At 41.1% G+C, this 18,321-nt stretch overlaps 1 protein-coding gene across 1 annotated transcript in view; it reads right to left on the bottom strand.

Annotated features, from left to right (window-relative positions):
- Window positions 1-7,719: 7,719 nt before the first annotated feature.
- vta1 (vesicle (multivesicular body) trafficking 1) overlaps window positions 7,720-18,321 on the bottom strand; it is an 81,056-nt gene continuing 70,454 nt past the window's right edge. Inside the window, exon 8 of the mRNA XM_084000903.1 lies at window positions 7,720-8,658. Coding sequence (XP_083857029.1) covers window positions 8,513-8,658 — 146 coding nt within the window. The 3' untranslated portion in view covers window positions 7,720-8,512. The remainder of the gene's footprint in view (window positions 8,659-18,321) is intronic.

Below are 18,321 nucleotides of genomic sequence, written 5' to 3'. Positions count from 1 at the left end.
TGTCCCGACAACCGGCTTGTTGTACTTGGTCAGCACCAGCTTGGCGTTATGTTGTCCTCCAGCATGGTAGAAGAAGGTGAAGTAATAAACACCATCAATAGGTGCAGTGAACATACCTGTGGAAACAACATATCGACACATGTATTAATCATGCATTCAATCTGGTAACCAAACTACGACAGAAAAATGGCCTTTTTTTTTTTAGAGAAACTAATCGTTTCCTCTTCATTGCAGGAAGAAACTTATTGAGGCTATATTAACTCTTTAGTATCTTTTAACACAAGCCTCTATCATACACGGTCAAAGGACTGGCTTACACTGCAGGTTCTCTCTGTTAATAGTGAATTTGGAAAGTCCAGTTTTTCTTATTGTGCACCTGCAACCTGGAACAATCTGCAAAACCATCTGAAACTTACCACACTTCTATCAGTAGGACAATTTAAATCCATAACTGCATCTTATTTTACCTCCATCTGCTCCTGTTTTTAACTAGACATCTCTGTTTTCAATTTATCTTTGTCACTTTACTTTTTGATATTTCGTATTTCGGACATGCTTGTATGTCTCAAGCATTTTGTGTTATGTCTTGTCCTCAAATGTTCTGTGTTTTGTCTTGGCTATAAATGAGGTGGAGGAAAAGTTCTGTAGCTCAAATCAATCATGAATGATTAAGAACGTGGCTACATATGACATATGATGGACTTACCTGCACATGGACTGTAGGCCTCACCGATGTTTGTAATCACCTCGTTGTACTTGACAGTTTTTTCTCCGTTGAAGGGCCCATAGGCTCCATCCTCTTCCAACTTAGCACTGAACACCACTGCCATTCTGGATTTCTCTACAGAAAACAAAACATGTCAAGTCAGCATATAGAAAATCAGACATGTCATAACATAACATAACCCAACCTCAGATGTTCCCTTCTAGTTTTTGTGAGCACCCTGCTCTCAACATACTGCAGCTGGTGGCCTCACATTACTAATGGGCTCAATATCAGAACAGTTAAGTCTGTCATAAGCACACATGTATGCAACAGTTGGCACATGGAATCCACACTTTGCTGTTACCATTAACTCATTTAACTGGTATAACAAACCTTCAAATTGTTCTTGAGCACATCCTCCAGTCTTTAATTAGAAAATGTCACTCTACCTTTTGGAAGTTTTTCTTGGGTCTCTGTAGGTGGATGATGTGTGGTAGGACTTCTGCTCGTCTTCGCTCTGTCCTGAGTCCTGAAGCCGCTTTTATATAGTGAGATTTGGAGGCAGGTCAGTTGGCAACAATTCAAAGTTTTACCTCGGAATCAGTCTGTTGTTGAATTTCTTTGGAATAAAGCTTCACAATGGCAAAACCCCCCAGGGCTGTCAAGTCTTTATTCTGCACAGACGTCCTGATCTGTGAGTGTATTTAAATAAGACAAGACATGATGAGATGAGGCAGTGTTTAGCTTACGTTACAGTCATCACTGCAGGTGGCCCCAGTTCGGATCCCACATCGAGTGGCCCTTTCCTGCACGTCATCCCCCCCTCTCTGCCTCCCCAATTGACCTATGCTAAGCCCCGCCCCCTCCACTCACTCGGACAAACAGTCAACATTTGGTGACACGTGCTATGGCAGCTGTCACAGTAGGAGACATTTCAAAGGAGGCAATTGATGATTTTTGGAGACAGAAAGATTAAATATCATCTCGAAGTCACCAAAACTTCACTTAGCTTTACTGTTATGGCTGTCGGTTGCCGCGAAACGCCGATAGCAACGGGCTAATTTCTGTTAGCCTGTCTATGGAGTTTTACATTATACGTTAGCATTAAGCTAGCGGACTTTATGCTTAGTTGTGATACTGGCTAACATCTAAACATCTCTGACAATTTGTTGCCTCAAATACGTTGTTGACTTAACTTAGAACAGATCTAGACATCCTTGTTAATTTTATCCACGTTTAGTTGGTGTTGTGGTTTACCGCATAACTTTATCCAGAGCAGACACTTCTCTCGGTTGAGATGTGGCTTGGGAAAAGGTAAAAAAAAAATACACCCCGTCGCCCAGCCACTCGGGATACCTACTGTCGTGGAAATTCTTACCCGTTTGCTGTTGGTGAATAATGAAATAGAGACTTCGCCGGCGGACATGAATTTATTTCCTTGCAAGGAAAGGTCAGTTCTACCTGAGTGGGTGATGGTAAAGAAAAGACAAAGACAATGGGAAAACCTAAACATTTATAGCTGAGGGAAGGTCCACTTCTGGGGTGTGTTTGTGTCCTTTGGCCGGCCCCTTCCCTGATTGTGTTTTCACACCTTCACCTTTGAAGGTATCATCACTGGTATCCCGAGGTATGGAGTTAAGAGATACAATTTAAAATACAAAGGGGTTTGAGTGTGAAGTGGGAAGTTGGGCATCACAGATGGTTAAGTGTAAAGGAACTTGAATTTACAATTGCAGAAGGAAGTCTGGGAAAGTAGGGTGTAGGAACGTCTCAAGTGATTAAAACAAAGGAATATTAAGATTTACCATTACAATACCTAGTGTCGGAGTTGCATTTTAAACTTAAAATGTCAAGAAGAACATATAAAAACGAATGAAAACTGACTAACTGCAATGCATTTCAGTGGACGTGGAAGCAGAGAATGTCCGGAGTGTATGGGCTAGCTATGCGCATTGTGATTGGCTCATCGTGTTTATTGTGATTGGCTCATCGTGTTTGGGGGCGTGGCTTAGTCATAGGTCAATTTGATGTTGGTGATTTCTAGTTTTTCAGGACTGAGTTATTGATGATTAATGAGTTGAACATATCAGTTTTCAGACGTGAAACAATAATAGAACCAGTCAAGACTTATTTGATTTGCATTGTGATGATTTATTTTTGATATGACATGACACCTGTTGCGATTTGAAATTACATTTTAAAACGGATGCATCATTTATTTCAGCAGACATCCACTCTACTTGGAACCAGAAACCAGAAACCCACTGAAGGTGGTGTGGCCGCCTGATGCCCAAACATGAGTATGTGCAGGCAAGCGCACACACACCTCGTCCCCTTTCTGCAGCTCCAAGAACACGGCATTCCCTCCGTTGTCAGAATCGTCACCAGCTGACTTTTGATCGCCTGTCACGACAACCGGCTTGTTGTACTTGGTCAGCACCAGCTTGGCAGTATGTTGTCCTCCAGCATGGTAGAAGAAGGTGAAGTAATAAACACCATCAATTGGTGCAGTGAACATACCTGTGGGAACAACATATCGACACATGTATTAATCATGTGTCCAATTTGGTAACCAAACTACGACAAGAAAAATACTTTTTTTTATAGAAACAAATCATTGTTTCCTCTTCATTGCAGGAAGAAACTTATTGAGGCAACTTTTATATCCGTTTTAGATTATGGAGACATTTTATACAGGCATGCATCAGCTACAACTCTACATCCACTTGACACTGTTTATCATCACGGTCAAAGGACTGGCTCACACTGCAGGTTCCCTCTGTTAATAGTGAATTTGGAAAGTCCAGTTTTTCTTACTGTTGCACCTGCAACCTGGAACAATCTGCAAAACCATCTGAAACTTACCACACTTCTATCATTAGGACAATTTAAACCCATAACTGCATCTTATTTTACCTCCATCTGCTCCTGTTTTTAACTAGACATCTCTGTTTTCAGTTTATCTTTGTCACTTTACTTTTCATATTTCGTATTTCGGACATGCTTGTATGTCTCAAGCATTTTGTGTTATGTATTGTCCTCAAATGCTTTATGTTTTGTCTTGGCTATATACCAAATGAGGTTGCTCCTCAATATATTTCCTCCCCAATATATTTCCGAGTTTAAATAAAGGTCTTTTTTTTTTTTTGTAATTCTGTAAATCAAATCAATCAACATGAATGATTAAGAGCTTGGCATATGACATATGATGGACTTACCTGTACATGGACAGTAGGCCTCGCCAATGTTTGTAATCACCTCCTTGTACTTGACAGTTTTTTCTCCATTGAAGGGCCCATAGGCTCCATCCTCTTCCAGCTTAGCACTGAACACCACTGCCATTTTGTCAAGTCTGCATACAGAAAATCAGACATGTCATAACATAACATAACCCAACCTCAGATGTTCCCTTCTAGTTTTTGTGAGTACCCTGCTCTCAACATACTACAGCTGGTGGCCTCACATTACTAATGGGCTCAATATCAGAACAGTTAAGTCTGTCATAAGCACACATGTATGCAACAGATGGCACATGGAATCCACACTTTGCTGTTACCATTAACTCATTTAACTGGTATAACAAACCTTCAAATTGTTCTTGAGCACATCCTTCAGTCTTTAATTAGAAAATGTCACTCTACCTTTTGGAAGTTTTTCTTGGGTCTCTGTAGGTGGATGATGTGTGGTAGGACTTCTGCTCGTCTTCGCTCTGTCCTGAGTCCTGAAGCCGCTTTTATATAGTGAGATTTGGAGGCAGGTCAGTTGGTAACAATTCAAAGTTTTACCTCGGAATCAGTCTGTTGTTGAATTTCTTTGGAATTAAGCTTCATAATGGCAAAACCCCCCAGGGCTGTCAAGTCTTTATTCTGCCCACACGTCCTGATCTGTGAGTGTATTTAAGACAAGACGAGACATGATAAGATGAGGCCGTGTTTAGCTTAGGTTACAGTCGTCACTGCAGGTGGCCCCGGTTCGGATCCCACATCGCGGCCCTTACCTGCATGTCATTGTCATCATGTCATTATCTGTCCAAGGGACAGATACGGGAAATCTTTCCTGCCACATGCCATCACACTGTATAATAACAGCTGAAAAACTCTGGTCATAACTTACAGTCACTACGCACTTTATTTTTCTACACACGGTTACACACCTTGCACATTCTCTACTTTGCACTAAAATTAACGCTGCCAATTTGTTGTTGTATATACTTTTGTACATCACATTTTATTTTATTTGCTATTGCTATTTTATTATGTATAGTTTGTTCTTTATATTTTACTATTTTATTATGTATAGTTTGTTCTTTACATTCTTATTCTTTATATTCTTATACTATATGTTGTTATCATCACTGTGTGTCTGTGTAATGCTGCTGCTGCCCTATAAATTCCCAGCTTGGGATCAACAAAGTCTATCTATCTATCTATCTATCTGTCTATCTATCTATCTGTCTATCTGTCTATCTGTCTGTCTGTCTGTCTGTCTGTCTACCCCCCCCCCCCTCTCCCCCCCTCTCTTTGCCTCCCCAATTCCTGTCTCTCTCTCGACTGTGCTCTCCATTAAAGGCAAAAAAGCCCAGAAAATATATTTTAAAGATATGGTAAGATAAACTTTATTAATCCCACATCAGGGAAATTCACTTGCCACAGCAGCAGAGAACATGATAAGGAATAAAATATATAGGCTAATACTTTTGTAATAAGTTATTACATAATGCACCAAATTATTATTTTCTTTGTTAAAAAAAATTCAACACCCGCATTTTGTAATAACTGATGCAATATGTAACAACTTATAACAAAATGCAGCAAAGTTTATTACACATTGCAAAATGTGGTGTTATTACATCGTCACATAATGGGGTGCGACAGCATAAGCAATACTCAAATTAATGGGATAGTTCACCCAAAATAGAAATTTCACTCATTATCTACTCACCCTCATGTTGACTAAGGGCTGGGAGAAGTTTCAGAGTCCTCTGTGGCTTCTCTGAGTTACAGGGGGTCTCGGCGTAGCAGTGCATGTCCATATAACGGTTGCAAATGGATACCAACTGTCTTCGTAACAAAAAGACACACCAAAAAACATCCAAATACCTCCATGCTGCTCGTATGTAATGTCCGTCTTGTATTGAAGCCCCAAAATGTTTTGTAGCGGCTCTTCCCGGTTCGTCAAATTTGGATGAACTGGGAAGAGGACAGACCCTGGTTCGTCCAAATTTGACGAACCGGGAAGGGGAGCTTCCGCTACAAACAAGCTTGAAAAATAGTAGATAATGAGTGCAATTTCAATTTGGGTGAACTATCCCTTTAAAAAATGAAAAGAAATAAAGAATTAATAAAAATCCTCTGTAGCATATAATCAACACGTTACTAATCATCATCTCAAAAGAAGATACCTGTCATGTTCAAAAGCGGTAAAAAGAAGTTGAGGGCTTTTCTACTCCTACCGCCTTCTACCATTCATGTCATACTAATGGAAAATGAAAGTTCAATTTACTATGACAGTCCATGTCTGTCTCATTCAATAGCAGTCACGCGGTCATTGCCACACCCGTGCAGTGGTGCGTGGTTGCGAGGGCCCGATGAGCGCTGCTTGCAGCTTTAATTTACCTTTACTTCTTGACTTTCTCTTTCTTCTTTCCTCAATTGAACTCGACAAAATGGAAAAAGTGAATTTGCAAACTCCTCAATTTGTCTGTTTCCTGTATTTTGTTTTTTGCAGGGATGCAAACGGGTCAGGACCAAAAAAGAGAGGAAGAAACAAGGACATCAAAAATGTTGATGTCCTTTAGTTTCTTTCATAATCGGTCTTTCAAACACCAAGGTACAGTAAGGTAAATAAATACCATTGTTTTCTCAGTTTTTTCTTCTGGTTTGAAACTTAAAAAACAAAAACTGCCTCAAATCACAGGGACAAACGCTCAATTTCAAAGAGCTTCAAATTATCAATGATTATTCTGATCATTACTGATTAAGAAGCTAAACTTTCACGGTGTCAATAACAACCTGTTGTTACATGTTGGTGAAACATATCAGACTCCTGTGTGTGTGTGTGTGTGTGTGTGTGTGTGTGTGTGTTCTTGTACGTGCTACGTTGTGAGGACCGGAACGAGTTTTTAACCAACAGTGTGAGGACATTTTTGGGAAGTGAGGACATTTTGGCTGGTCCTCACTTTTTCCAAGGGCTGTTTGAGGGTTAAGACGTAGGTTATAATTAGGTTTAAATTAGGTTTAGAGTAATGGTTAAGTTTAGGCATTTGTTTTGGATGGTTAAGGTTAGGGTAAGGGGCTAGGGAATACATTATGTCAATGACATGTCCTCACAAAGATAGATTTACAAGGATGTGTGTGTGTGTGTGTGTGTGTGATACCTCAGTTCGCTGCTCTTCATCTGATGTGTTTCCTCGGTCATTGTTCATCAGGTGCAACAGCTGCAAACAACTGGAAAGTCTGAGGCAACATGAACTCACCACTGCCTCAATTAAAAACCACAACACGAGTCGACATCTTTTCAAATGTTTTATTCAAATTCATCTTCAACAGCTCCGATTCTGCAGTTCAGTGAAAACCTCAAACGTCCCAAAATGAAAAAAAAAACAAGCTCAGAGAAACCAAAACGTTAAATTACTATAGAAAACTCCAGAGCAGCGGCCGCCTCGGAGACCAGATGTCGATATGTCCACACGTTCACAACTAAACATCTGTCCAAACAGGAAGTGAAGGGACGCCACCTGTTGACGCCCAAACACCCGACAGCAGTTTTATCTATTGACTGATTGGTTAGATTGTTGTAAGAAATCTGGATTTGTCTCATGTCTGAACTGATGAACACAAACATGACGAGGTTTTACACAAACATGTGTTCAGGGTTCGATTCCTTCACATCGAATGAATGAAAATCGAAGCTCTGAGTTGAGACGGTCAGTCAGTCAGTAAGAGATTTTAGATTTAAGATTGTGGACGTTTGTTATTTATCAGGATTAACTGACCTACAGACGATCTACGAGCCGATCCACCAGTCACCGATTTAACCCTTTAGTGTTTGATCTAAGCGTCTGACTTAAACCTTTAATTGATCTCACACCTGGATTCAAATATTTAATCAAACATTTTCTTCCAAACTAATTTTACAGTTCATTTTAGAAAAAAGAAAATCATTAACTCTTTTATCGACTGATACCGATCAATCGATTTCCTCCCTGCAGTGTCACTGAAGGTCGACTTCACTGGGTTTTTTTGCACAGAGCTTCAATCTGAAGGATTTCTCTCATGCAGTTAGTAAACTATGTGTCAAATGTTGTGTGTATGTGTATGTGTATATGTGTTTTGTGTAACACACCAACATTTGTATTTTCAATTTAAGACAGAATATTAATAATGAATCAAGTAAAGTCAATAGTGATCGATAATGAAGCTTTGATCAGCTTTTTTTGGGCTCTAATGATTGATCATGAGTCGACACAGAGACACAGACAGAGACACAGACAGACAGACAGACAGAGACACAGACAGACGTTGAGACAGACAGACAGACAGACAGAGTGTCAGACACAGGCAGCCATTGTTACAGACTGATTTCCATCATGTCCTCCTCTGACGCTCAACAGCTCTCTTCACAGGGCGGCCTCAGAGAGTGTGTGTGTGAGTGTGTGTGTCCTCAGCTCGCTGTGGCCAGATCAGTGACAGATAGAGCGGCGCTGCTGGAGAGAGAGAGAGAGGGGTGGGGGAAGGAGAAGGAGGGATGGAGGGATGGATGGAGGGATCAGATGGGAGGAGGAGGAGGAGGAGGAGGACAAAGGCTTCATTCTTTGCCGGTCGTCAGCAGCTTCAGAGCTTTCTGGAGGTTCTGGATCGCCGTGCCGACGTCCTCGTACTGCAGCGCGCTGCCCGCGTACTTGCAGAACTTCTGGGCCTTGGTGAAGTCCTCCGGGCCGAGCTGGACGCCGCCTGGAGGGGGGGAGGAGGAGGAGGAGGAGGAGGAGGAGGAGAGGAAGAAGATGGTGAGACATCGGTTCAAACACAAAGTGAGAGTCAAAGTGTTCAACAGATGATCAGTAATTATTGATCAGTCCATGTTCATTCTGGATTTGTTTGGTTCATTAAACGTTTCATCTGTAAAACGTCGGAGGTGAAACCAGATCAGTTTGTATCGTTCACACCAGTCCATCAGTCAGCACTGCAGATTAATAACAGTCTCATTTAATACATCATTTATAAACATGAATTAATTCATGAATGAATAATAGAATTTAAAAAGGCTTTTATAAAATGCAGCACAGTTCTAGTTCGTCTCTGTAGCTTCCTTTTCAAGGCAAGGCATCTTCATTTATATACATGTAGCGCATTTCATACCAAGGCAACTCAATGTGCTTTACATAAAGTCAACACATTTAAAAAGAACAGCACACAACAAACTTTTTTTTTTAAATGTAAAAAAAAAAAAAAATCAAGCTGATTTTATTTTCTATTTCCTAATTAATCAATAATTTTAAATCATAAAATTATGTTGTCATGGAGACGGTGGTGTTTCTCCTGATGACCCATCATCGTGGCGACAAGAATCTAAAGAAATCTCCTCTCCGTCGCCGCTGAGAGAAAATTTCTAGGAAAAACTCTCTATTAAAACACTTGTGACCCGCGTCATGGAAACACCGCCAGCCCATAATCGTCTGTCAGCACTGAGGGGATTGTGGGTAATTTATAAGAGAGAGAGAGAGTGAGCGAGCGACCTGCAGCAGAGCTCAGAGGTCACAGTGATGGGGAGTGTGTGAAGACGGGACAGTCAGCGAGAGTGTGTGTGTGTGTGTGTGTGTGTTACCTTTGTCAACTCTTATTACTGTGGTATTTAATAAAGAGACTTCAGAGCCGTCCCTCAGAGACACACCACTCCCTGTGAGCTCATCAGGTCCACCACATGTCTCTCTCTCTCTCCATCTCCACTCTGACATGAACTCGTCAGATAAAACCGTCAGATGAGCTCCTTCTGTTCCTGTTCATGTGACCTGAGACGTAAAAAGAATGGACGTAGCATCCGTGACGTGGGAAGTCGTTTTTGTGACTCAAATACGGCGGCCTGAACAGCGCCATGTTGGATTGGCCGGCCGAGAACCTGCCCACTGACCACTCCGGACCTTTCACTCAACGTTTCCGCGCCCTAATTGGCCAGAATTTTAACCTAATCACAGTAAAACGGTAGAGTTAAAAAACAATTCATACCCCTCAGAGTGTGTGCGGGGGTAGAAACTATCGATTGAGCCCAAAAAACGTTCTGACACCAGGCTTTGATCATGTTTATTGAGGATGTAAAGTCGGCGATTTTAACATGGGGGTCTATGGAGAAATGCTGCTTTCTGACACCAGCCCCCAGAGGAAGCCGAGGGGATTGCAGTTTTTTGAACGCGGAAGTGACTTCACTTCTCAGACCAACAACTGCCCCCTTGATCGATACCGGAGGACGAGGACCAGCAGGTGGCAGTACAGTAGATGTAGCGCCCCAAGTACGCAAGAAGATTTGCGAAATTTGAGACGCGAGATTCCAAAATAACAAGTGCGAGCGCGAACCCTTGACCATGCGAAAAGTGTACAAGACACTTAAAGGGACAACAAGGAGGTTTTTTTTCCCCAAGAGCCTCTGCGCGCATGGTGAAATTCTTCGACCAGCGCAAAACGAAAGCGAAAACATTTGCCAAGAATGTTTTCATTGATCAAGAATGAAAGTCGGAGGTCGGAAGACGATCAGATACCATCCTAGTTCCGAACATAAACAGCAAACCAGTGGCGTTATTCCCATGACCCGCCGGGCAGCGTCTGGGAAACAGAAACTAGGAAATGCTGGGCGAGTCGACCATTAAATAATAATATCAAAATAACTATAAAGACAGAACGATATATTTATCGAAAATGGACCCATTAACAAGTGGGTAACGTAGATTCATCCACATTAATATGAGACTCTTTTATAACCAAAAGCAAACTCCTAGTTGTCCCTTTAAAATGACCCCTAGTCAACCACTTACAAACTCCAAGATGGTTTTCACAGCTCCTACTTCCTGAATTTAGGTGGGCATCTTTATTTCGTCATGTCCACCACTATTGGATGGAGTGATTATCAGGTGCCTGACTTCAGTACAATTATCAGGCACCTGATTAATCATTTCACCTAATAGTAAAGAACAGGAAATAAAAATGCCCACTAAAGTAGGAGCTGTGAAAACCAGATTGTCGATCTAAAAACAGCTTGCACCAAACATTAAAGGTAATGAACCTCCTCCTATGGCTATAGGGATTATGCAATAGGCAAATTTTCAAAGTGTTGAACTATCCCTTCAAATATTGTGACACTGGCCTGAGTCCAGCCATGTGGTTTTTATTCTCATTATTATGGCTTGTTTGTTAGAAGTTGGTTTCTACTTGTTGTGTGTTGGAAACAGGGAGGAGTTGTGATGCTAATCCTCTATATGTGTGTGTGGTTCAATGCAAACAGCCCTCACACTATGTTTCTTACTTTACATAATTCAAATCTCTGTGGATACGAATCAGATAAAACTCCACTTCCACTGCCAAACACACACATACACACACACATACACACACTGCAGCATTAAAATGAAAACAATGGGGAGAAAAAAAACCTAATTTAATATGTTCTATGGTCTGTTTTGTTTTGCTTTCCAGTGTGTTACATCATTTTCTTTTTGTTTTTCTGATTAATTATTGATCAGTTTTCTCTGGTGCTCTGCGTGTCTGTGTGAATGAATGAACTTTAACCTAAAAAAAAAGCTTTTTTTTTGTATTTATTTTTTTTATAAGCTCAGTGTTTCTGCAGCTCGTCAGTCCTCCACCCAGCAGAGTCTCTGGAGGAAACACTATAGAAAACACACAGAGCCGATCCGCCCTACTCCACATACAGGACTCACACAAGAATGCAGGACTCAGAAGAAACCTCCTGGCAGACCCGTCCTGAAGACACGGCAGCTCAGCTCTGCTCTGATTGACTGTCAGAGGACACCGCTTCTCCTCCGTCTTTCCCTTTATTGCTCCTTTCATCCCTCGCTCCTCTCTGGTTTCCTCTCTGAGGACGGTGAAAGTCTAAACCAGGTTGTTCCACACCTCCTCGTATCCTCTTCTTTTGTCTCTGCAGCGACGCGGTGAGCTGCATGTGAACACCTGACACCAGAGGTCCGACGCCACATCAGCTCGGACTCGCCCTCATCATGAAGAGGGTCAGAGGTCACGGACCAGCAAAACTAAACGCTGCGTGAAACTCAAAATGTTGCCTAAAACGTTTTAACACTCGTTCCTTTCAATCCTGCAGCCACAAACTGAGAGTTTCTATCAACAGAAATAATTGTGAGAGTTTTTCACCATTTTAATGATTTACAAAAATGTATTTAAAGGGATAGTTCAACAATTTGGCAAATTGGCCCATCACCATAATCCCTATAGTCATAGCAGTAGGTTTGTTACCTTTAATTGTCGGTGCAAGCTGTTTTAGAATTTGATGAGTTTGATGAGGGAAACCAAGAAATCCCATGATCCTCCGTAGCGTAGCTCTGAGCAGCTCGCGACTCTGCTCCGCTGTTCTAAAAACAGCTTGCACCTACAATTAAGGGTAACGAACCTACTGCTAAGACTATAGTGATTATGGCAATTGTTGAACTATCCCTTTAACAACATTATTCTACGCATTTATTTTCATTATCACATTTATTCTTTCATTTTACTCATGATTTGTCGACTTTGCTTGAGAGGTGGGAGCCACAGCTTTACAGCTTTGTATATGTAACTAATCACCAGCTCGACTGTACAAGTCAGCTATATTAATATAAATATTAATCGTCTATTGATTATATTAGAACTGATAATGATTGGTAACTTGTGTCGGCTCAGGTTGAAAACATGTCACTGTGTTGATCCTCCCTCCCATCCTCCACTCCTCCTTTTAAATCATTTGTTATTAATTTTACTTTGACGCCATCCTGTCGTCTTTTCTCATAATCTCTCTCTCTCTGTTTACACAGGCCTCTCTTCTTCTCTCTAACATATTTAACCTTCATATCTGAAACGGACACTTTTGTCCATTTTTGATTTTCACTTTTGCGATATTTCATAGTGGTTTTAGCTAGAGCCTTCAACATTGGTAAACGTTCATCATTTTTCATATATTTTTGAATTCCAAACCCGATCCTGTATAACACCTTCACACTCTGAAAAAAAAAAAAAATCACACATGTCCTACATTGGTCAAAAGTGTCCAATATGTTTGAAGCCATATAAAAGACATTTTTTACAATTTTTTTCCAGTTTTTTTTGCATGAATCTTCTTATCCACTTCTCCTCTATTGATCCAAACCATTGATTTAATTAATTTCAGACTTTTAACCCCTTCAATGCCAGAAAATAGAGTCCCTGGAAAAAAAGTGGTGAAAAATGCACATAAAAAGGGGGTTATTTCCCAAAAACTGAAGGCAAATTGAATTTGGTTTGGAGGGATTAGATCAGTCTTGGATATGTCATTGATGAGTAGCGACACTGATTTCCTGGGGTTTGTAGTTTTTTGTACACGGGACTCTTGGAAAAAAACCGACACATGTACTACATTGGACAAAAGTGTCCAATGTGTTTGAAGCCATATAAAAGGCATATTTTACAATTTTTTTCCAGTTTTTTTTTGCATAAATCTTCTTATCCACTTCTCCTCTATTGATCCAAACCATTGATTTAATTAATTTCAGACGTTTAACCCCTTCAATGCCAGAAAATAGAGTCCCTGGAAAAAAAGTGGTGAAAAAAGCACATAAAAAGGGGGTTATTTATAATATACTGAGTGAAAATTGGATTTGGTGTGTTGGGATTATTAGAGTCTTGGATGTGTCATTGATGAGTAGCAACATTGATTTCCTGGGGTTTGTAGTTTTTCTGTAGTGTCAGATTAAAGAAATTGCTCCCATAGACTTCCATTATAAAAAAAATGAATGGAAGTCTATGGGGAAATGGAGTAAAATGACTATTCGCACACGACACAGACCCAGACAGGCAGACACATGCGTGCACGGACTCAAACACACACACGCACACATACACACATGCAGGCACACACACACACACACACACACACACACCTGGTGGTTACAGGGCTCCACCTGGTGGTTACTCCACAAACTAAAATATTCATGCATTAGCCTACAATGGTAAAAAGTAGAATTTGATAGACTACAGTAAAAATGTTAAATTGACAGCCACACATGCACACGCGCACACACACAAACACACACACACACACACACACACACAGATACCAGCCTAGGTCTGACCAGTTTGAGGCGTTACAACTGTCCTCTCCTAATACTCCACCTCCCATGACGAGAGCTCCAATGCTGATAGGCTTCTCCCCTACAGTCTAGGATCAAAGTAATAGTTTAGATGTCCTTGTTTACGTAGAGGCCAGTGCCCCCCACCCCCACCCCACCCCCGCTCCCATTGACCTAACAACGACAATGTGAGCCACAAATCACAGCAGGGGAAAATGTAAACACAGCTTGGGAAGCACCAGTCTGACCTGCCTGTCCTTCCACATCCACACGAGGGCGTTCCTCAATTCAATTCAATTCAATTCAATCCACACGAGGGCGTTCCTCACTAACCACTGAGGGCGTTCCTCATTAACCACTGAGGGCGTTCCTCATTAACCACTGAGGGCGTTCCTCATTAACCACTGAGGGCGTTCCTCATTAACCACTGAGGGCGTTCCTCATTATCCACTGAGGGCGTTCCTCATTATCCACTGAGGGCGTTCCTCATTATCCACTGAGGGCGTTCCTCATTATCCACTGAGCTGTCAGGCTGAGCTGTCAGGCCGGGGGGGAAGGGCATTCAGCACTGGAGATCTCTTCATGGGAGGTGGAGGAAGGAGAGGACTCCAGACTCCATTCTCCAGCTCATCCTCAGTTTACATACACATTTACCACTTGAGGACAAAAATGTCCACTGACAAAACGCCATAAAAATAGTATACCTTCATATTTGTTTTCCAGTTTTTTTGCAAAGATCTTCTAGTCTACTTCTCCTCTAATGATCCATACCAAATATTCAATTAATGTCAGACTTTTAACCCCTTGAATGCCAGTATAGAGGGTCCTATGAAAAAAAAAAGGCTAAAAACGCATGGGTATTTTCAAAATACTGAATGCAAACTGGATTTGTTGGGTGGGGATTTTACCAGGCTTGGACATGTCATTGATTAGTAACACACTTGATTTGAATGGATTTTTAGTTATTTTTGCAATCCCATTTTCCACTTTTTACGCACACTTTTACTAGCCTGACTCTCGCCAGACCCTTGTAGTTCCGCAAAGCTACGCTGAGCTCCACACAAGGGTCTGGGACTGCTCCATAGGCGATTCATTTCAGAAGGCGGGGCCTTGTAAAAAAAATCTTGTATGTGATTGGATAAACCTCTTGTCCGTTATCTTGAATGACGTGCTACTTCAGCCACTCACTGCGAGCCGCCATTGTTGTTTGACTCAAACAGTCGCTTCAGCGCTACGTCACACCTCAGAAAGTCCCGCCCGGCGATCCTGATTGGTTCATTATTTTTTGCTCCGGGGAAGAAGTTTGCATTGGCCTCGAGTCCAGACCCTTGTGTGAAGCTGAGCGTAGCGCCTCTGGTGGAGCTTTGCGGAACTACAAGGGTCTGGCGAGAGTCAGGCTACACTTTTACCAGATGAGGACAAAAATGTCCATGGACAAAACATCAGACCTATGCTGGTGTGTGTGTGTGTGCGCGCGCGTGTGCGTGCATGTGTGCGTGTGTGTTTGAGTCCGCACACGCATGTTTCTGCCTGTCTGGGTCTGTGTCGTGTGCGAATAGTCATTTTACTCCATTTCCCCATAGACTTCCATTCATTTTTTTTATAATGGGAGTCTATGGGAGCAATTTCTTTAATCTGACACTACAGAAAAACTACAAACCCCAGGAAATCAATGTTGCTACTCATCAATGACATATCCAAGACTGATCTAGTCCCCCCAAACCAACTTCAATTTGCATTCATTTTTTTGGAAATAACCACCTTTTTATGTGCTTTTTTCACCACTTTTTTTCCAGGGACTTTATTTTCTGGCATTGAAAGGGTTAAAAGTCTGAAATTAATTAAATCAATGGTTTGAATCAATAGAGGAGAAGTGGATAAGAAGATTCATGCAAAAAAACTGGAAAAAAAATTCTAAAATATGCCTTTTATATGGCTTCAAACACATTGGACACTTTTGTCCTATGTAGTACATGTGTCGGTTTTTTTCTGAGAGTCCCGTGTACAAAAAACTACAAATCCCAGGAAATCAATGCTGCTACTCATCAATGACATATCCAAGACTGATCTAATCCCTCCAAACCAAATTCAATTTGAATTCAGTTTTTTGGAAATAACCCCCTTTTTATGTGCTTTTTTCGCCACTTTATTTCCAGGGACTCTATTTTCTGGCATTGAAGGGGTTAAAAGTCTGAAATTAATTAAATCAATGGTTTGGATCAATAGAGGAGAAGTGGATAAGAAGATTCATGCAAAAAAAATTGGAAAAAAATTGGAAAAAATGTCTTTTATATGGCTTCAAACACATTGGACACTTTTGTCCTATGTAGTACATGTGTCGGGTTTTTTTCGGAGAGTCCCGTGTACAAAAAACTACAGACCCCAGAAAATCAATGCTGCTACTCATCAATGACATATCCAAGACTGATCTAATCCCTCCAAACCAAATTCAATTTGCATTCAGTTTTTTGGAAATAACCACCTTTTTAAGTGCTTTTTTTGGCATTTTTTTTCCAGGGACTCTATTTTCTGGCATTGAAGGGGTTAAAAGTCTGAAAGTAATTAAATCAATGGTTTGGATCAATAGAGGAGAAGTAGATAAGAAGATTCATGCAAAAAAAACTGGAAAAAAATTGTAAAAAATGTCTTTTATATGGCTTCAAACACATTGGACACTTTTGTCCTATGTAGTACATGCTTGTCCTCTCCCTCTTCACAGTCGACCCCTCGATTCCTGTGTCTTTGTTGAATCTCTCGTCTCTTTCGCTTCACGCTCACCTCTAAATATATCTTACATCACATCTGTTTGGTGCTTTATTGGCTTTGTTTCTGCAAAGCACTTAAAAGCCTGTGAGCATAAATCAGACATGTTAGTTAGTGTAATAAAAAAGAAAAAGGAGCTGCCAGGATTAATAAAAGTGTTTCTGAAATGAAAAAGCAGAATAAATGTATGTGATGAACGTTCTTTCATTTCTTCGACTGCATTTAAATGTTTTATATTTAAGTTAATGATATGCAACTGATTCTATATGGAGTCATCTTTTCTCCATCTATACAGTCACACTCATTCATCTTCTCCTTCATCATCATCATTCTTCCCTCCCTCCCTCTCTCTCTCCCTGGAGGACTCTCTAACCTGAACCATCCCTCCTCACTCTGCTCTGCAAACACAACATGAGCCTCGGACACGTTCTCCATATCAAACACACTCCTTTCATTTATCCAGCTGCAGGTCACAGCTGGAAGACGACGGACGACGGCGACCAGAACAAAACTTTGTGGCTTTTCTGTTCATGTTTCAACCCAAACTCACGCTGTGCATCACAAACTAGTTTTGTCCCGTCGAAGGTCTAAAACTCAGACGGAAACCGTTTCCAGAAACAACGTCTCAGTTTCTCTGGTTAATCCTCAGACGTTGCTCTGAACAGTTTTCATTGGACCTTTTCTTTCCCCATGTGAAACAGTCCCAATGAAAACTGTTGTGTGGATGTTGATGATCACCGCTGAGACCTCACGTCCTCACAACTTTGGCCAAAGTCAAACCAGAACCATGTGCGCGGGTCAGGAACAGCGATGGGAGATCAGAGGTTTTCTGATCGGAGGTGAACCGACGCTCCGTCATGAGTCAAACCTGCAAACCCAAGTTAGTTTGACTCTGTTGTGACAGTTAATCAATCGAATCCTCCTCCTTAACACAAACTCTCTGTTCAAACAAGTCGCCTGTGGTGAAGAAGAATCAGACCGATCTGGATTTGTTGCATCAGGCTTCGTCCACACTGTCACTGTTTCATTTTAAAACCAAAACCACATCAGTCCAGAGCAGAATTTTCGCTCCGTTATCAGAAACAATCTCTGTCTTTAAAGGAACTACGAGGAGTTTTGGAAAGTGTTTTCACACTACATTTCCCATGAGCCTCCGTGCGCACGGTGAAATTCTTGGACCGGCGCAAGACGGACGAAAGCGAAAACATTTGCCAAGAATGTTTTCATTCATCAAGAACGAAAGTCGGAGGTTTGAAGATGATCAGATACCGTCGTAGTTCCGACCATAAACGATGCCACCAGCGTCCACAAAACCGAAAGTAGGAAATTCTGGGCACGTCGACCACTAAATAATAACAAAATAACGATAAAGACAAAACGATATTTATCAAAAATGGAGCCATTAAAGGGACAACGAGGAGTTTCTATTTGGTTATAAAAAAGTCTCACGTTAATGTGGATGAATCTACGTTACCCACACTTGTTAATGGGCCCATTTTCGATAAATATATCGTTTTATCTCTATCGTTATTTTGTT

Source organism: Trachurus trachurus (genome assembly GCF_905171665.1).
Source record: "Trachurus trachurus genome assembly, chromosome: 24".
NCBI lineage: Eukaryota > Metazoa > Chordata > Actinopteri > Carangiformes > Carangidae > Trachurus > Trachurus trachurus.
Note: the sequence above shows the minus strand (reverse complement) of the source record. Positions and strands in the feature narration are given on the sequence as shown.